The 21771-nt window shown below is 33.6% G+C and overlaps 1 protein-coding gene across 28 annotated transcripts in view; it reads left to right on the forward strand.

Annotated features, from left to right (window-relative positions):
• The window catches only part of FOXP2 (forkhead box P2), a 612807-nt gene that overhangs the window by 433442 nt on the left and 157594 nt on the right, over positions 1-21771 (forward strand). For all 28 annotated transcript variants that reach the window (XM_058297231.2, XM_071215243.1, XM_058297230.2 and 25 more), the window contains one exon: positions 20995-21084. In XM_058297231.2, the coding sequence (XP_058153214.1) occupies positions 20995-21084 (90 nt within the window). The remainder of the gene's footprint in view (positions 1-20994; positions 21085-21771) is intronic.

A 21771-nucleotide genomic window follows, 5' to 3' on the forward strand; every position in this document is an offset into this window, starting at 1 on the left:
GAAAGTGGTCTGGAGCTTTACGAATTCTGGATGCATTTCAAAGCTTTTATTGGTGGATTGATGTTGGGTATGGGACATAAATCAAGGTTTGGAATTGTCCAAATCAGTGAATTGGGAAAGGGCAGGGGTTTTTCGGTTTATTTGTTCATGTTTTTTGTTTTTGGGGTGATGTTAATAAACAGTTAAGTTGATGCAAGGTTATATTTCAAATGCATATTTGAGAGTCAAGTGATATGTATGATCAAGGCAATTGTATATTCAAGTTGAGTTCATAGGAAACATGACAACTGGCGATATGAATCTATGAGTTGTCAGTATGTAGATGATATTTAAGATCATGAGTCTGAGGAAGAGCACCTGAAGAATGAGAAGAGATGCAAAGGGGAAGAGAAGAAGAGAAGAGGTTCAAATACTCTTGGGCTCTTAAACACTTTGAGATTTGGAGGGGATGGAAGACCTGCAATGAAGGCTGAGAAGTAGCAGCCAGTGTATAAAGTGATAGGAAAAGGAAAGGACGGGAGACCTGGAAGACATTGACATTTGAATGATGAGCAGAGAAAGAGAGCCTAACAATTCATTTTGCCCAAACCACCTTTAGGACTTATAAAAAGTGAATTTCAGGTTGCTATGTTCTATTTTGAGCTTTTACATTAAAAATGAATATATAAATGGAATATACTGAATGAGATGAACCAAAATTTTCAGCTCAGTGATTAATCTTCCCGTTGGTACAGATCTGGGGTTTCATTTTCTTTCAATTATATATTATTCTGTCTTTTAAGCTAAATTCCTGAAGGTCAGTGTCTGTTCTGTTCAATTAATCTCTGCATGTCTGTGCCAGTTACTCAGTGTTTAAGGGTTGGTAAAGTAAAGCAGAGGAAATGGGTTGGAAGAGAAGATGATAGTATGAAAAGAAAAAAGGTAGGGACAAAGATATACTTCATATTTCAGTCTTGCTTCTGTAAAAGGGCTCATTTTGCATATTCATAACTTACGAGGTTGATTTTATAATTTCAAACTTTTCTTGAAGTTAAGATTTCCCATAGACAAATGTGTACTCTTTTGAACCAAATGGATACAAAGATAGAGTAAAGGGCACTTTAAAAAATGCATACTGACATTTCTGTGTCTCTTGATACAAACTGGTTGTATGCAGTGCATTGAAAAAAGATATGAATCAAAGAAAGCATCCTGCAACAGAAAGTTCTTACATCAATGAGTATGGGGGGAGAGGAGCTTCAGGAATAAATTCAGTAGAGAACCAAAGACCAGCCAAATCTTTAGAGGAGAATTTATCAGATAACTTGCCTTAGGGCATGGATTGGAATGCAATAGAGGAGAACTTAAACTTCAGGGGTTGGTAGTTAGACAGTTAAGCTACAAAATAAAAATTTGTATTTACTAATGGTACATTAAATTCATAATTCATTTGTAACTTTAAAGAAGAATATTCCACTGTGGTGTATTCAACTAACTTTTGCTTACATTTCCTTCTCAAGAAGTCAACATATCCTTTTCTATAAATCTGTGGTTATATTTAATTGTTAAAATTTCACTGTGCATTGTCATTTACTTTGCCTATAATTATCCTTGTAATTAATTTTCAGAATATGACATAAAATACTATTTTTCTCCCCTCCCCCCACCAAAAAACCTTTAAGAACAAGACCAACAAAAGTGAATTGTAAACTGATGGAATGAATTATAATTTAAGTGCCCAAGAATATTATATATATTTATTATTAATTTATTAGTAGAAATTGTTATATTTTCTTTGAGTATAATTTAGGTTATTTTTCTCTTTTTCAATGTAGTTTGTTATTGGATTTGCACTTGTTATAAACCATGTTCTTAATGCCTGTTTACAGACTTTTCCATTTTATGTTATTACAGATCTTTTCTAAGTGAACAGAAAGACACAGGTCTTGGTATGAGAGAAATGTGTTTATGAAAGTTTTCTTTAACTAAAACGTGTTAACAGGCTGTCCCCAACTTACTAATAGGTTTTGTTGCACACATTCTTTTTTTTTTTGCCTGTTCAGAAACAGGAATTCCAATTCCCACTGTAATATTGTATATAATTCCATGCTAACCATCAAAAGCTTATTTGACCATAATGTAACTAAAATAATATTAATAGAGTCTTTGGGTCCTTTTTGCTTAATTCAAGATCTCTGAGGCCTTCTAGGCTTGATGGACAAGGGAGGTGAGCTGAAAGTGGCTCCATATAACAATTTCCATGGAAGTCAGTGTATCAGTCAGGGTTCTCCAGAGAAACAGAATCAAGATATATGTATATGGAAGTGACTTATTATAAGGAGCAGGCTCACACTTGTGGGGACTGGCAAGTCCTGATTCCATAGGGGAGGCTGCAGGGTGGAAATTCTGGTAAAGGTGATGTTGAAGTCTTGAGGCAGAAATTCTTCTGATCTCTGGAACCTTTGATTTTTGCTATCAATATTTCCAAATGATGGCATGAGGCAGACCCACATTATGGAGAATAATCCTCTTTACTATGGTCAACTGATTATAGATGCAACTTCCATCTATGAAATACCATCACAGTAACTAGGCCAGTGTTTGACCAAACAGTTGGCACCATAACCAACAAATTCATATGTAAAATTAACCATTACACACAGGGAGAAGGTTCCTGCAGAATGAATGAGTCCTGCCCATTCATTGAGTCCTATCCAATGTTTTCTGATAGGATTATCTAGAGAGGGTGGAATGGATAAGGAATGGCATCTTGAGGATGGGATGTCCATCCTAAATGGAGAATAAGGTAATCTGAATTATTTTAAATTCTCAATTATATTTTCATATGTTCACTTTTTAGACTCATGGTATAGTGAGAAAAATAAAAGGGAAAAAATCAGCCTTCTTGAAGTCAAATTAATGCTGTTTACAAACTGTTACCCTGGTGAATCACTTAATCTCTCTAGGCCAACTTCCACAGTACAACATGAAAGGATTTAATGAAATAGTTTTCAGTCACTTAATTTTTAAATCTGAAAACATTTTGACTCTGCCATACTAGTGGAAGTAACTAGCAAAATATAGTGGAAATGGAATTGGTGAATGGTCAAGGAGGTCTTCTCATTCTCCATGCATTATGTAAGGAAGGCATTGTGATAATATTATAATTAAAATAATACTAATAAACAGGACTACAGTTGGTAAGAGTGTCAAAATTTACCTAGTAGGGAAGTAGTTCTCAACTTGGCTGCTCATCAGAATCACTTGAGAAGCATTTGAAAAATAGATATTTTTAGACCCCACTCCAAACCTAATTAAATCAAAATCTCTGGGAGTGGAGTCCAAGAAATTTTCTTTATAAAATAGCCTCCTCTGATTCTGGTGACCATCTAGATAGGAAATCATTATAGTAGATGAACTTAATGAATGAATGAATTTAACATGATTTGCAGTTTTCCTAACAGTCTTTGTATAGAAAATTGGTGTGGTTTTTTCCCCCAGTATATTTCACTTTCTTTCTGAAGTCCTATTTAAACATAAATCTTCAGAGTAAACCATTCCTTTTTAAAGATCAATTTCAGATAAAAAAAGCCCTAAATTTAAAAATCTCATATAATAGAATTTTCTTGTTTAAATGTTCATTTAGAGTATTTAGTATTAAATTACCCATTCTTATAGATAGTGAACAAAGTATATAGAAAATGGCAAGATATTGCTCACTTTAAAGCAAAGCAGAGGCTGAAATTGCTAGGATTTATTTCTAATGTATGGGAATAGTTGTGCATTGTGGCCTCACCTGAGTATAAGTTTTGATCATTTTAACTTAATTTTTTTTAACTTAATTTTTAAAACATCTAAGGTAATCCATGGAAGGAGCTTCTATTATATTTGTATGTCTATACATTTTTTTTCTTTTCATACCAGTGTTTATAAAATTACAAAATAAATATAAATATGCATTTTGGAATGTAATCATTTCAACTTTTAAGAAAAGTGTTAGTAAGTTCCACATATTTTAAAATTGTATATTAGTTAATAATATTCAAGAATATTTGCAAAATTTGAATGTTATCTTCCTTGTATATGAAAGTTATATTTTTACTCAAATGGGAAAGTATTGACTAGCTTAGCAGAAATAATGCCTTAGAATGAAATATCACAGATAACACAGTGTAATATAGGTAGTTTTCTAAGAGTTGCATACAACAGTATTGACATTTTTAACCCTGAGTCTCTTAAATTTGTAAGGATTGGAATATTTGGATATATTCCAAATAGCTATTTGATATCATTCTTAAAGTAAATAGTTATAGAACTGAAAGAAATCAAAAATGTCTTACCACCCTTTGTCACTCTTTTCAATCACTGTCACCCTTCCTACTTGTACTGTGCTTCTGTTCTACTCCACAGTTCTTCCCTGGTGCCTATTTTCTAATTCATCTTTGCAACACCTCTATTTCACAGAATGGACATGGCCCTGTAGATAGATGCACTTCAAGGTGTTCTTTATGCTATCCCTTACATTACATGTCTCATCCCCATGTTTTTAAGGCGCGTTAAACATGGCATAGCTGAGAACGTCGAAATAGTTCTTAACAAAGAAGAGCAGAGAGGTAACACTATCATAGAGGTTTAAATAGCGAGGGTTTAATGTGTTGGTAGGGAGAGACGTTGACAGAATACCTTCTTTTTTATAAGCTATTTCCATGACTGTGGAATCACAGGAAGGTCCTGAGTGTGTATTTTGGATTTGTGCTCAAATTTCAGAATGCCTTTTTTGGGTATACCAGTGTCCCAGCTGTTGTGGACTTTGTAATAAATTAGTATTGGACTCAGAAATGGAGTTTCTGCCAGAGGATTCTGGCAGTGAACACTGTCCTATAACAACAGACGAGTGATAGTAGAAATGCCAGGGGACTCCATGATAGTGCGTCTCAGGATTCAATGTAATGACTTGACTTCAACATAAAAATGACCGGAGCAAGCACAGCTTATTGTTCCACTCTGGTGAGTGGTCTGTTATGTGTCAGTTGTGTAAATTAAGATAATTACAAGAGAGTCCCAAAATGTGCCCTCTTTGAGAAAGTGTGTGGCTCTTAAATCAATCATTGTGCAAAAATAAGAAACCTTGGTAGGTGGGCAACAAAATTGCCCATCTATGAGAGACTAAATATCTTTTGAAACATTGGGACATTTGAGTAAAGGCAATTGAGATTTCTCCAAGATTACAAAACATCTTCCCAGTGTGACCCTTAGAAATAAAGTTTTATTTTTCTGTTTTAACAACCCATCTTTCCATAAGTATTCTTTCATATACTTCCTTCCTGGTAACAAGCCAAAATGATTCATTTAAAGAGGAAAAGCATTACATTGGAAAGCATTTTCCTTAAAAATGTGTTGTTGAATGGCTTACTTACAGTGACTATTTCTTAGGGAAAAAGCATTATATATTAAAAAAAGGGAAGCCACTTTTGAAAGAAAATTTAGCATGTTCTCTGTCTTGGAATGAGATAACCAGGTCCTCATCAATCCAATGGGTTATTTACTTTTTAATAATTTTGTCTCTCTTCTTTCATAAAAATTGTTTCTGGAATGTAATGACTTGACTTTTTAAAATTTTATTTTTCATGTCAATGTTACAAGTTACTCTGTTAACACAAGATAACTGCAATAGTAATAAATCTGCTTTGGTCCATGGTTACACTCCCCCATATTTTTGTTCATTCCTCTATCTTGAGGGATTTGGGACAATGTCCATTCTGACTGCTTCAGGCTGAGAAGGGATAGAGATCTTATAGGGCAGAGGAAAGGAATTGTTTTGCTTGCAGTTGAAAATACTCCTTGTTTTGGGGTGGGACTGGTCCACCATCATTATTTTGTTTGATGCCCAAAGAACTGGAGAATGGGAGTTGGCTGCAACTCTGCTCAGTTTCAGAGCTCAAGCAGCATAGGAACAATCCAAATATTTATGACTTGACTTTTTATATTTTAAAATGTAGTCACAATTCTTAAGCATCAGCCACATGAAGTTCACCTCATGTGGAATTTTCATATTTTTTAAAATGAAGAGTTCTTCCTCACAGTCTTTTCTTGTACTGATCTGTGGATGATGAGTTTCAAAGGCTAAACAAGACCAATGTAGTCTGGCCATCTATGTCAGATAGTGTATAACATAATGAAAAAGCAAAAAGATGTAAAGCAGCTCTGTCAGGTAATTGTTTGCTTGTTATCTACTAATTTTAAACTCTTTAAGAACAGGAACATTGCTTGTCTTGACTACATTTGTATTTCTAGTGCCTAACAAAGGGTAAGGTCTTCATAATATTTGATGAATGAATGAATGAATGAATGAATGGGTGAAATATTTTTGAGGATGGCCTATCCAATTCTCTAATTCTAAATGAGACTACCAAAAAAAAAAATCTCTGTATTTAGATGGTGGATGTATATTTTTAAAAAATTTTTAATAATAGAACAAAAGTAAGTCAAAATGAAAATTTTTTTCCTGTGAATTTGGAAAAGACTATAAAAATGAGTCACAATGACAGTAAAATGACCACTCTCATACACTGTGTTGGGATTACAAATGGATATAACCATTATGGAGAAACATTATAATTATGTGCCTAAGTAAATTACTCTTTCACATTCCTTCACATAGAATGCTTCTTTTAGTGTAAATGGAAATTAATAAATGTAAAAAAGCCTGAATTCTAATTTCATAGGTATCAGAATCTGAAAAAGCATGAAAAAATACTTGCATTTTTACATAAACAAATTCTTAAACCAAATAACAGAAGTACCCATGTTTAGATTATTTTCCCAGACCTCTGCATAAAAGGCCTATTAGAGAATCATTTCCTTTTATACTTAAACAGTCTGCTTAAAATAATTGAATGACTCTAAATGGAGAAAATGGGATAAAGCATTTCTGGCAATCAACAGTAATTTTTGGGATTGTGACTTAAAAAAAAAGAGATGAATATATTGTGAAAAAATAAACATTTAAAATTTTAACATAGCTTAATAAAGGGGAAGGAAATCTTACTTTATGCTAATCTCAGTTTTATTGTGGATTACTAGTCATCTTCCAGAGCCCTCATTGTAGGGTCAGTCTGTAGAGGTAAGGCACTGTGGTGGTTCCTGGAGGGAAGAATGCTGGTTTCCTCATTTAATGTACAAATTACATATGACATGCATGGAATTAGCTATGGTTTAGAAATGTCTAAAGACATATACTTTTAAATATCTTTTGAGCAACTAGGTGCAAGAAACTCCGCTGGAAACATATCCAACCTTTAAAGAGGTTGTAGCACTAACGGTAATGGTAATTGAAAGTATTCACCTAACAAGATTATCATATCATGCCCGTTAGAGTTTTGACAAGAAATGTTTGTTCCCTGTTTTGGATTTTATGTACATCTTCAACAAGCAGACCACTGACCAAAGCTGACTGGAAAAATTGGAGAGGAAGGGGGCAACTTTTTTTCCTCTTCGGGATTCTTAATCATAGGTTTCTCTTTGGTAATGCAACGGAGCTAGAGGATGAAGGCAAAATAATAGACAGATAAAGCAGATACAACCCCCAGATATTGGTTCCTATGAAGGCTAAAGAGACCCATGAGAGTTATGGTCATGGCCGATGGGGTTGACTACCAGGGCAGATGGCCCCTCTTTGGAAATGGTGTTTATGTGTGAGGAATCTGGACTCAGATGGGATCTCCCTTCATAAGACTTTCATGCTAATGTGCTAGAGGTGCAGTTAACGTTAGGGTTTAAGATAGATTTAGGGGATTTGAATCTCTGGACCGACAATGTGATAACCAGGTCCTGAGCCTCAACCCAGCACCTACAATCTGATTTATTGGACTTACCACACTCAGCTAAGATGGAGTTGAAGAAGGACAATCACCACACCATGGAGCCTAGAGTGATTACAACCGAAAATGGGAGGATTGCATCCAGCATCCATGTGGAATCTGAGCCTCCTCTTGACATAGAGGTGCAATGGACACTACCAATCCAATGTCCACAAAGGAGAGGTGGCATTGGATTGGGAAAAGTGGACATGGTGGACGATGGGTGTGGGGAAAGGCAGGAAGAGATGAGAGGTGGAGGCGTCTTTGGGTCATGGAGCTGCCCTGGATGGTGCCTCAGAGGTAATCACCGGACATTGTAAATCCTCACAGGGCCCACTGGATGGAATGGAGGCGAGTATGGACCATGATGTGGACCATTGTCTGTGAGGTGCAGAGGTGCCCAAAGATGTACTTACCAAATCCGATGGATATGTCATGACGATGGGAACGAGTGTTGTTGGGGGGGGAGAGGGGGGTGGGGGGGGTGGGGTTGAATGGGACCTCACATATATATTTTTAATGTAATATTATTACAAAGTCAATAAAAAAATATAAAAAATAAAAAATAAAAAAATAAAAAAAATAATAGAGGGATATTCACCTTAGGAAACATCTGTTTCTTATCCAATCATTTCCTACAAGCAAAAAACCCTCCTGGGCATTCCTAGCTTCTGGATCTTAAACCGTTGATTTCTACCGATGGATACCATTTTCTAGTGGATATTCGTAAATTTTCCAATTTACACACATATTTTCTATGAGAGTCATATCACAGATAATTAGATATAAGAAATAATTTTCATATCTATGCTCTATTTTAACCTCTTTGATTGAGTTTGCAGTGTAAATAACAGCCTCAAAATAAAAAATTCTATGATCTTAATATAAATTTATTCGTCCTTTCATTCCTTCAATAAATATTTTTGATTATTTGCAATGCTTCATCAGCAATGGGTTGTCAGTGACTAGCATTTCCTATTTTCAAAGGGCTTTATGTTTCTCTCTCTAGACTGTAAAACTAGTAATTGTAAACTGGAGAAAGGAATTTATTCAGAGATCACCATTGACAGGGATGAGGTCATACCAAAACTCAAGGAATAGTGATGAGATTAGAATTTAGAATTTCTGAGGTCTCTTTGGCAACTCTGTCATTTTGTTTCTAAAACACTCTAATTTTAGCTCTAGGGCTTTCCTTTAGTGGTTCCAAACCCACTGTGTCCGCACCTGGACTAAATCCTCTGGGATGTGCCTAGTTAGCTTCTGGGCTACGCATGCAGAGGCTCTCTGCCCCAAGGCCTTTTCCTTTAGATCTGCTGAAGCATTTCCTCTCCTTAGTGCCAGGAAGGGTCATAATCTTTGCCTCAGGGTTCCTGGCTACTGATCCTAGTCATAGCTAAGGAAAGGTGAATAAAAAAGCAGAGTTTTGCATTTTCTCATCTGTGTGTCCAAATTCAGGAAGCTAGAATGTAAACTTTAAATGAAACTTTTCCTCTGCTCTTCTTGGTGTGATGTTTGAAAAAAAAAAAACAACAAGAGAAAGTGTGCACTTACTCTTCCCTGTGGAATGGTCCACCTCAATTTTTTGCTGCGCATTTGTAGACACATGAGCTTTTCTTTTCATAGGAAAGCAGACCAAGCCCTAAGACACTCTCTTAGCTAACCAGCTAACCTAGAGTACATAGGTAAGATGACTTCATCACTAATGAGGACTAGAAAACATTTCCACTGATGAGATGAGTGTTATTTTTATCTTCAAATGAAGAGCCTTATATAAAAAATCCTGGTATTCTTGGCAACATATTTGAAAATACTTCAACTTTTCTAACTAGGGTTGCCAAATTTAGCAAGTAAAAATAGAAATAAATTCAACTTTAATGGGGCATCGCCTATTTTATCTGACAACCCTTCTTCTAACTCCTTCAAAAATAGTATATACTATTTCATACTTATTAAGCAGATGGTATTGTTTTGTGTTTGATTGAGATAGATGACTATTAAAATTTTCCATCTTTAATATTGGCTTCTTATCTTTAACCAACGTCTTAAATCAGTGCTTAGTAATTTCAGAGACAATGTCTTTTAAAGTTAGTAAGATCCTTATGTAAGCTTGTATGTCCAATTCCCCTTATGAAAAAATAGGAAAAGGGAAAGCAATTTAAATAGACTCTTGGAATTCTTTCAATTGATCTAGTTGGTATAATTAGCAATGTTGTTAATGACAAAACTTATTTTGTTTTCTTTTATCCCAAGCAGTTTTTCACTTGAGGCTTTTACTTGCTTTTCCCTTACTATACTTTCTGGAAAGGGCATGAGCTTCAGAGTCAGGCAACAGTGGTTCAAATCTCTTACGTTGCTTCAAGGCTATCTGAAGCCGCTTGGACTTAAAACTAACTACTCTGAGCCTCAGCTTAGACATCTGTGGTGAAAGAAACTATTGTGAAGATTCAATGAGATGGCATGTACAAGAATTTAGAATTATTACTTGCCTATAATGAGCACTTAATATGCACTGATTTTCCTATTCTTTCTTTTTTTGTTTTGCCTGAATCCCCATAGCCACTCTCTTTGTATTTCCTTTAAGTGATATCACATTTGTGCATTGCACTGTGGTTATAGTAAATGTATTTTATCTTTCCTACTGTACCAAAAGATCCTGACCTCTTCTTTCTAAAATGATTCTACTCAATTTGGGCCAACTCACCTCCCTCCCTGATCCTCTTGCATATCTATTCCTACTAATTTTATACTCTCTATTTTCATTCCCATCATACCTTTGTTCTTGGGCTATCTTTCTCTTAAGTCTTTTGTTATTGGTTTGATGACGGATTGTGCCTTCTTTTTCAGTAATAATACATCTCTTCAAGAATATATAATAGAAAACACATGATTTTTCTAAAATCATAATATCCAAAGCAGTATTAGTTTTTAAATTTAAGATATTTATATCCTGTTTTACAGTATGTACATTTCTTCTTCAGAAGAGATCTCTTTTAAAATCTCTCTTAATTTGACAGAGATAAAGTGATAGACAATACCATATTTTTAGACAGATAAACTATTTTCCTTTTTTAGGTCTGTACCTAAAATAGCTGTGTGAGTAGATATATTCAATCTAAAGAATGATGAGTCTCAAAGATGGATCATGTGATTTAGGTGCTCCCATAACATGGGGTTTTTTGTGTATGTTTATATTCATGCAGAGTGGTGGTGGGGTGGGTGTAGAAGAGGAGAGGGGAGTAGCTCGGAAATACTTCTTAAATTATAAACCCTTCCCCTCAAAGGCCCAGAGGAGAGTAAAATACAACTTCTGAAAAGATAGCAGCACATTTAACCATTAAGATATTCTTCCTATCAAATGAAATATTTTTCCACTTGAGCAGATGGCAGGGAACTAAATTTTGAGGAAAACATTCAGGAATTACAGTATACCAGGCCCATTGGTTAAAATGCACATACTTATTTAGCAAAATCAGTATGAGGCTAAAAATCAGGAGTCAATCTCAAATGATCAGTGTCTTTTATTTGCAAGAATTGATATCTCCTGTAGGAATGATATAATTTCATATGTCTTCACTTGGAATAATATGACTTCACACTTTAGCCTTTAAAAACTTTCAAATACAATATCCTTACAAATCACCTATAGTGAAAGGTCAGTATTATTACCACATTTAAGACATGAGAAAACTAAGACTCAATGTGAATATCTAGTCCAAGTTCATCAAATATTAAGAGGCAAAAAGAGATCTTCTGAAATCTCATCTATACCATTACATCATTTTTTTCCCAGTTGTAAATGGAAGTTTTTAAAGTCAAATATTTATCTATGTCAATAGTAGCACCACAAATATATTATTTTATCTTATAAAGAATATAAACTGTCCCCAGAATGTACAGTAAAATAATATATGTTGTAAGTGTCTCATTCTCTCATATCTTGATATAGAGATATCAAGTCCCTTGACCAGGTTAAAAGACAAAAGACTTTCTGGACCAGGATGATGAGGACAAATTAGAGCAGCAGATAATGTAGACAGTTCTTAATTAAGTTTGGGAGACAGTATTCCACAAGAGCCCTATATCTGTATGTCACCAATACATGTGGAAGGTCCTTTCATATTTGAACAACATTTTAAAAACCAGTTCTTTTAAATAGCGGCTATATTTCTCAGAACAGCGATTTGAAAATATCTTTTGCATTTTTGTCCCTCCCTCAATTCCAATCCTTCCTCTCTCTCTCTCTTTCTCAGTGGATAATTTCACTCTTTATATTCTGAGTATATTGAGGCCATCCAATCTGCAGTCTTTCCCTTTCCTACTCCTGCATCTCAAATCTCCTATCCTTTCTTTCATCTCTTCAGTCTGTTTCACAGAAAGATACGTTTCTTCTCCCCACAAGGTTATAACATGCTCCTGTCTCCTTGCTTTAATCCCTTCCCACTCTTTCTAGGGATGGTCTCCCTCAATTTTCCTATTTTTTGTTACAGATTCTGTGTCACCTTTTCTATTTGCTTTTGATCAAATTCACTTTATTTAAAACAAACAACAATTTTCTCAAAGTGTTATTCTCTCTCCTTTTGTCCTTCATAAAACTTACCAAAAGAATTGTTTACACCCATGGCTTTTATTTTTCTACATTTGTTCCCCCTTAAGTCCTTGCAGACTTAAGTATTCTACGGGAAACTTATCTGAACAGTCACATGCAATTATCAGGTAAACGAGAACTTTGATCAGTCCTTAGCCTCTTAAAAGTTTTTGGTGTTTGAGAACAGCATTCATGCCCTATCTCCAGAACTCTTTTTTCAAATATATTACAGTTTTGTTGAAATATTACTTAGACTATAAAATTTGTATACTACATATTGAGATATAATTTATATACCACACTTTAAAGTGTACAATTTAGTGGTTTTTAGTATATTCACAACCATCACCACTACCTAATTCCAGACCATTTCATCACCCCAAAAAGAAATCCCATGCTCATTAGTAGTCACTACCAGTTCACTGCTTCCTCCAGCTCCTGGCTGGAGGATTTGCCTATTTGGGGTGGATTTGCCTATTTTGGGTATTTCATATAAATGAAAATCATATGGAGTTTTGTGGGTGGTTTTTGTGTGTGACTGTCTACTTTCTTTAGCATAGCATTTTCAGGATTCATCCATGTCGTAGTATATCTCAGTAGTTCATTTCTTCTCATAGCCAAATAACATTCCACTGTATGGATATGTCATTCATCAGTTGATGGTCATTTGGGCTGTTTCTATTGTTTTGGCTGTTGTGAAAACTGCTGCAATCAAACTTTGTGTACAATTTTTGTGCGGACATAGGTTTTCATTTCTCGTGGGTAAATCCCTAAGAGTGCACTTGCTAGATTATTTGGTAACTCTATGCTTAACATTCCTCAGAAGTTTTTTTTTAACTTTTATTCAAGGTTCTCACCATCCATTCTCTGACTCTTCTACTATTTCTTCTTTCTCTTCTTGTAGCAGTTTGATATTATTAATGAATTCCAAAAAGAAATATTGGATTATATTTGTAAACTGGTCTTTTCCTCTGGGCATATGAGAAACCTCTTGTGTAAGTTAGGTGTTGAGTACCCGCCCACCCCTTGGTGACTTGCAGATAAAAGGCATGACAAAAGACAGAGTTGGAGGGGTTTTGATGTTGGAGTTTTGATGTTGGAGTTTGATGCTGAAGCCTTAAGCTGGAGCCCCAAGAAGTAAGCACACAGAGGAAAGAGAAGGAAGTCCCAGGAATGGAGGATCCCAGAAAGCCAGAACCCTTGCAGACGTTGGCAGCCATCTTGCTCCAACATGTGAAAATAGACTTTGGTGAGGGAAGTAACTTATGCTTTATGAACTGGTATCTGTAAGTCCCTACCCCAAATTAATATCCTTTATAAAAACTAACCAATTTCTAGTATTTTGCATCAGCACCCCTTTGGCTAATATACTTCTCTATCCCAAAATGTTGATGTTTTCCAAGATTTAGGTTTTGAAGCTTCTCTCTTCATTCTCTTTATGAGCAATCTAGTAAACTCCCTTTGCCTTAACTACCTATTTACTTCTTACTTTTGGGAATCTGTTGTCAGGCTTATCACTCTTAACTTAGAACTCTACATTATTACTTCTTCCAAAGAAATCTTTTTTTTTTTCTTTTTTTTCTTATCCTGCAAGCCAGAATACTGTATCATATTCTCTTCAAAGCAAACCAGTGTTTTATAATCTGTTTTCTCCCTTTCCAATAGTAGCACAGCTATTATTCCAGTTGTCCTTGACTTAAAATTGATTCTTTCATCAACTCCATCATTGACTCCTTCCTAGCCTCCACTCCATACCCAGTCACTAAGTCCTGCCACCTGCTAATTCTATCAGACAATACCTTTCATGATTCTTTTTTTTTTTTTTTTTTACTAACATGATTCTACAGTCAGATCTGTATTATCTCTTATTTGGACAGTTGTGCATTTTAATTTTTCTATTAATACATCTCTTACCACATTCTCTTCTTACTTCTTATCTGTCCTTCACAGCATGGATCCAAGGTTGTCATGGGCCAGGTAGAAATCTATCATTTCCAGATTTTGACCTTTGCCCTCATCTGATAAATACTATCAAGACCTCTACCATATATTGTTTAGTCGTCATCCTTAACTATCCTCTACTTTCCATTAGGTTTCACTAGCTCCTAAACTAAGCATATATTATATTCAAGATGAATTATTTTTTTGCTCTGTATATGACCCCGTATTTTCTTTGCTTCCACTGAGAGTGGCCTTCTTCTATCATCTCCCCAAATGAAATATTTCTAATATAAATCTAGCTCAAAAATTATATCCTCCATAAAAAAATTATCTGAACTCCCTAACCAAAAATAATTTCTTTGGCTTATCAGCTTCTGTAAAAATTTTAAATCATTTTTATAGGCTTTTAACATTCAACTAGACATTTCTTATTAGATGGTAAGCTCTTTGAAGGGAGAAAAAAATGTTGTATTACACACCCAACCTCCATAAAAGTGCAGTGCTTAGTTCTTTGCTTGATACATGGAACACACAAAAATTTTTTAATGACTGATAAGTAATTTCTTATGTATTTTATTCTTACAGATATTGTCCCAAATGCTACTTTCTTGCAATCTTACTTTTAAAGTGAAAAGGAAATCCAGAATCCAGAGTGCATGATTTAAATAGTAGTTTATATTCAGAAATTACTTTATAATTTAGTAGTATATTTTTTAGTTAATGTCTAATATGCCAATTGAAATTTTAGCAATATAGCAGTAATGGGTCTTCAATCCATATTCAAATAGAGATGATATTGGCCTCATAATGAAAAAATGTAAAAAGCCTGTCAATGCATATTAGTTAAAAAAAAAAAGGAAATCCAAAGTATGTTTGAGAAAAGTAATAAAATAGTTCATAGCAGGAAGAAAAATAACCTAGACATTAAACATAAACCATTGCAGTTTCTGTAGCATGTATAATGTAAAAGAAAAGTTGTAAAATCATTAATTGCAATAAAATTAGTTCCAATTTGTCTTTACCTTTTATACTTAGGAATTTTAAATGTTGGATAATTCCTTAATACGTGAACAAGAATTGTATTTTGTATTATTATAGATCATATTAATGTTTTATTACATGTTCTATTAGCAATTCATTATCATTAGCAGCAGAATAATGAAGAAAATAGGGATATAAATATCAAGCTACATGGTAATTATTTACTGCAGCTCCTGGAATACCAGCTTTGAGGAAAAGTATGTGTTAACCTCATTAAAATGAATGTATGATTCTAGAACTGAAAAAACAATACGTTCCTTAGCCATTAGTTATACTTAATTCTTTTGTAGAAGGGTTTCTAAGCTCACCTGGAGGGTGGAACCATTCTGTAATATACTGAGTATTGGGTTTAGATCTGAACCTTGAGGACTTTGTTAGAAATACCCAGGCAGACTTGAGGATCCATTCCATCATGGATTCAATACCTTGATTGTCTCTCCTTTGGATCTATATCATGAGTGCTAAACCAAAATGGCCTGAAATCTGACAGGTAAATAGGATGCTTTGTAAGTAATCACTCATTCATATTATGTCATACACCACATAATAAATGGTCTTAGCTTCTCAATTTGGCCTATATAGAAATGCATAACATAAGCATAATATAGCCACACATTTATTCTTTAATTTTATGTAAAAGACACTGTAAAATAAAAATATTATTTAAAAAATATTTTCTAGTAATTAGCTTTTTTTCCCAATAAACTTATTCTAATTATGTATCAGGCATGATAAAATGAAAGGTCAATAACTACAGATGCATAATTTCACTCTAACAGATTGCTGTTGGAAAATAGGTTATGACAATTAGATGATTAATTTTCTTCTATTAAATAGCATTGTGAGACTTCAGATTACATTTATCAGTATATTCTCTTTAGAGGGAACATAATGCAAGGAAAGATCAAACAGAATAAGAATTCATATCCTTTGTGGAAGGATCTGAATGTACTTTTTATCAACTTGTACAAATAATTAGAGTCTGAAATTCTGTTTGAAAACTAATTTTATGTTCAGTATTCAAAGTAACATGTTAAAGATGGTGTATGTTAAAGATTTAAACATATGAGTACAAAGTGTAAAAATCTGTATGTCCTGCTGGCAAATCTTTTTGTTTTTAGTTATCTGTAAAGTATATACCCCTTGTCTGTATAACTAGGGAGTGCCTGTGTAAACATTCTTGTTTCGCCTGTTCCACATAATCGTTTCTTGTATCATATTTCTTCTGACCTCGCTATCTGAAACCAATTACAGGAGATCCATTTGGGCTGCATCTATTTTCATAAGAAGCCTAGGCAGCAGTGTTTTTCTCAGAGATGAATATCAACATCAAATATGCTTCTGAGTGCTTTGTTATTTATGTTTCAGAGAGATTTTGTAGCCTTCAGCTCTCAAGAATGTGTCACGCTGTGCTGTTTATACATTGAAGATATTAATGGGCGTAGATGTCATTTTTCATTTTAATGTCTTGAATGCAACAGGCTGATAGGTTAAGCATTCCTATTTTTATGGGGAGAGATATGAGTGATGTCTGTTTTTCCCCAAAATATACATATTATTTTGAAACAAACAAAAAAGGAAAGTTATTTATAAATCTTAGCCTAAAGCCTAACTCAACATATTTGGTTTCACAGGGTTTTGTTTTTGTTTTTGTTTTTTCTTTAAAACTATCCTCAAATTATTTTATTTCTGGTGAAGGTTTTCAATGTTTTCAGAAAAAATAAAAGTATTGATCTGATAGATTTATAAAGTTGTCCCACCCTTAATTAATTCTCACAATGATCTACTCATTAGAATTACTCTTTAACTATGAGGTTCATAACTAACATAAAGTTATTATAACTGTAGAAAGGTGATATGCAGAGCTTTGCTTTTCCTATAAAAGTTTAGTTTGTTTGAAATCAAGTGGTAACTGCTAGAAATAATGTTTACAATGAATATTGAAAAAAATTGCACCAGATTCTGGAAAGCATGCATTCCCACACTCATGCAATCTCACAATATGTATACCTTTAATGTATTATAAAGATTTTTCTTCATTTTTTCCAAAATACTTTAGTTTTGTCTGATTCCAATTTTAAAATGTCGTATCTTAATTTTCTTTAGCTTTAGTAAAATTAGATAACTTCATTAAGTAAAGTGCACCCTTAATTCAAAACAAATGTGTTTTTGGAAACCAGATATGGGTTAGCTGCTTAAGTAACCTCTTTTTTGTTGTTTTTCATTTGATTTTGACTCAGTCATTATGAAAGGAGGTTCTGTAAATATCTTTTGCCTTTGTTCTAAATTAATATTTTTGAGTATAAATGCACAAGTGGTTGATAGAACTTTATATATGGCCCTGGAATTTATCTTTTCTATTTATCAATTAAAGTGGACAAGAGATTTCCAAATTAATATTTTATGTAATTCATCACCTAACACCTTATATTGATGGAATTTGAGACATACTATAATAACTTGTAAGAGGAACTAAATATCTCTGAGCAGTTGTTTATTGAAATTCAGTCCTAAAGTGTTATTCAGAATACTGGGAATAAAAATGTCATGTAAAGCCTACAGTTAGAATGTGAAGTGCCAAAAATTTCTGCTTATGAGTTTTAAAACATTCCTGATATTTAGGATTGTTTTTTGTTCTTCCGCTGTAGAATCTCTACAGCTACCAAAAGAATGTTGAAATAGGCAAATAGTTATTTTCCATAAGAATTTCTATTGAAAGGTGATCCTCAACTATTTTTAAGATAAATGTAAGTGCATGTGAAAACCAAGGTACTTTAATAAGTAAAAGTATGTTTTAGCAAGCTATCTTGTGATGGTCTATGATTGTTATGAATTCTTTATTCACAGTGTAGGTATATACTTTTATCTAGTGATATTTTAATGGTCTAATATATCTAAATTTCTGGAGTCTTTTTGTAGCCATTGGTGTTTGCATATTCATTGGGTTATTGTTTGGGTTGAATTGAATGAATATAATTTAGGATGGTGACATGAATGAGAGCCTGAGTTTTTGACCAAGTTCTGCTACTGCCCTTGCTTGTAACTTTAGTCAAACTGTCATAATACTTGGTCTTCATTTATTTGTCTACAAAACAAGAAAGCGAGGCTTGACAATTTCTAAGGTTTTTGCCACCTCTATATTTCAGCAATTCTGTTAGTAGTAACTGGCCAAATGATCAGGGTGTTACTAGAGTTTAGAGCTCCACTAATGGAGTGAATAATGAAATCCAAGTCAAGGATGGTGGAGATATTTTGCCATAAGTATTACTTACATTCTTTGATAGTTCTCATCATATACTTACAAACTGAAAATACAAAAAGTTTATATTACTTTTTATTTTTTATGTTCTGAAAAATGCCTGTGCTCTCTTTAGAGATAAAGACATTAGGGTGTCTCATGTTCTCCTTCCTGGAGTTTTACTCATTGCCATCAGACAGTTTTTTGATAGAACAGGGGCAGTATGGCACAGAAGAATGCTCTCTGGCTGGGATGGCAGGAGACCTTAAACAAAGCACTCATAAATTGCTTTGAGACCTTAAACAAAAAGCACTTGGTTTCTCTAGGCCTGATTTTTCTTGTTGGCTAAAATGAGGAGGTCACATAAAATGATTTCTAAGACTGCTTTTAGTCCAAATCGTTCACAATTACAGACTTCAATTTAAACTAAGGTTGTATATATTCAAAATAAACTGATCAACTCATTGGAAAAAAATATATGAAAAAAAAAAAACTAGGGAAATTTGGGGATTTTGGCATCAGAGGAGTAAAATAGTTGACTAATCTTTAATTTTGAAAATTTCACATAGATAAAACCTGTATCACACTGTAGTAATTTCCATTTGAAAATTATCATTGGTAGTTATTTTGTAAATTGAGATTAAAAGAAGAAAGTTATATTATTTAGTACTGAGTGAAAATTTTCAAACAGGAAATTTTGTCTTAATAAAGTTTGGAATTATTTTTTGTTTTCAAACTAAACAATATATTAAATGCCTGATTTTACTGGAAAATGGCACCCTTAAAAATGTTGAGGCTGACCTGTAATGACCTAAAGAAATTAAAAAACCAAAGGAAGATTGTTATGTGTACATGTCTCCAAATGCAAAAAGTATGCTTTATAGAATTTGCCAGATCCTGCTGTGGAGAAACCAATCAATGTTAGAAGATGGTGCTAGTGCATTCAGTTTGTTTACTTTGGTTTCTATGTCTGTCTGCCTTCTCAGAAAACTTGCTTGGAGCCAGACTGTAGCAGCCCTCTTTCTGTCTTTTCATAATTGATCAGGGGATGACTGCCTTCCCTGAGGGTTAAGACGTGGCAACTTTTTCTGTTTGCTCAGCATCTCAATGCAGTAGTTCAAACATTGTTCACACCAGCTGGCAGTGTAATGCCATATGCACATCTTGTCAAAGCAACTGTTGTCATGGATACTAGAAACTCTTAAAAACCAGATCATTGACTCCAATCTAAACTGTACTTTTTATCACCTGTGAATCGTAATTATTATAGAATATTGATCTAGTGATATTTTCACCATCATGAAAAATTTATTTTGTATTCTAAAACAGTGATAACAAAGTAAGGAAGTGTTTTATTTTAGTTTTACATGTTGAAATTTTCATCACTTGTGTTTGTTGCACTCGGTTGCAGAAAGAAAAAAAGTGAATTTTTAAAGTAAAGGCTCTCAAAAAGTTTTTTTTTTTAAATTAGTTTATACAGCTTAACTTTAAAATCACTCAATATGCATTTTGTTTTATGACACTGGTTTTTATTTGAGAAGTTTATATAGTGCATTCACCAAGCTGTCCTCTTCCAGTAAATGAAATGCTTACTTCGATTTCTTATGATAAGTTTTATTTTCCTGAGTGGGAAATAAAACATAAAAATAAATGAAAACATCTTCTATTTTGATTGGTATTCTGTCACACATAGAAACAAACCTGATTGGTTGAGTGGTAATTTCTTTGTTCTCTGATTTTGCTAAGAATGCAAATGAAAACCACTCAATTTTATTTGGCAGTAAAACTGCACTTTATTTTGTCAAAGGAGAGGTTTCCCCTTGAATTGTAAGTACAAAAAAAGTGTTTTTAATCTTTAGTGAGAATCCTTATTAATTCATTTTCAAGATAATCTGATGTTGATTTGTCAAATTTAATTACAGCTTCCGGTAACACTTGAAGTCTACAGCGTTTGCTTCAAAATTGTAATATGAAAATGCAAATTGAATGATAATCTAAAAGGGAGTGGGCATTTTAGTTGAACACTCAAAGACAAGTTCCTTGTGGAAATGAGGTTATTGATGCAGTTTATGATTTTTTCTTCTTTAAGCACTTTAAGTAAATTAACTTTATTTCCTGTAGGATTACATGCATTCCCATGATTTTAAGTGAAGTTATATATATGTGTGTGTGCTATGTGATTTTTTTTTTCATATTAGAAGAAAGAGAATATTTAATGATTCCCTATAGAAAAGAGTTTTGGGGGAGTGCTCATAAATTGAAAGCTTTTACTATTAGCCAAGAAAGAACTGATAATCAGTTTACCTTTCTACAAAATACTTATATTTATATTGTTGCCTTTTTACTTCTAGGCTCTCCAAGCAGCAAGGCAACTTCTATTACAGCAGCAAACAAGTGGACTGAAATCTCCTAAGAGCAGTGATAAACAGAGACCACTGCAGGTTAGTAAAAGCACTTCTGTCCTTGGGTTCATATTTTAAAAGATGTCATAATGATAACAAATATACAGGTCCAAAGTGTGTGTATGTATGTACACATATGTATTATACGAGTATATATGTGTATATACATGTATTAATAAATGAAACTTACATTCACATGTACAGGTAATTTTAATTCAAAAAGAAAACTTGTATCTTCTTAAGAGAAATTATTATTTTCTCAAATTTTACAATGTCACTCATTGCAAAAATTTTGTAAGATCCACATTTGGTATATATATGCATAACAATTTTTGTATAAAACTCACTTGTGGGATTTTAATAGGATTTTTTAAAAAAGTAGGTTAAAATGTGAAAATTCTTCCTTAGAAGCAAAGTCAGTAACATGTTGTGGAATAAAACAAAGCTGTCTTAGCCCACAATTCTGCAATTGTATCCAAGTGACAAAAGCAGAAAACCTCCATGGTTGCCAAAAAACCTGTTTGAGTTTGCCAAGGAGTGAGTTATTGCTATTGCTACAGTTATAAGAACACATTATGGAGTTTGTTGTCCTTACTCACTGTTTGACCTGTGAATCTGATAGTGTGTGTGTCTTTTAAAGTAACTTTTAATTATATAATGTAACCATTGTTTTAGATAGTCTTCCTAACCAAAATATATAGAACATTGTCTGGGAAGGAAAAAGAA

This window comes from Dasypus novemcinctus, chromosome 5 (genome assembly GCF_030445035.2).
Source record: "Dasypus novemcinctus isolate mDasNov1 chromosome 5, mDasNov1.1.hap2, whole genome shotgun sequence".
In the NCBI taxonomy this organism is placed as follows: domain Eukaryota; kingdom Metazoa; phylum Chordata; class Mammalia; order Cingulata; family Dasypodidae; genus Dasypus; species Dasypus novemcinctus.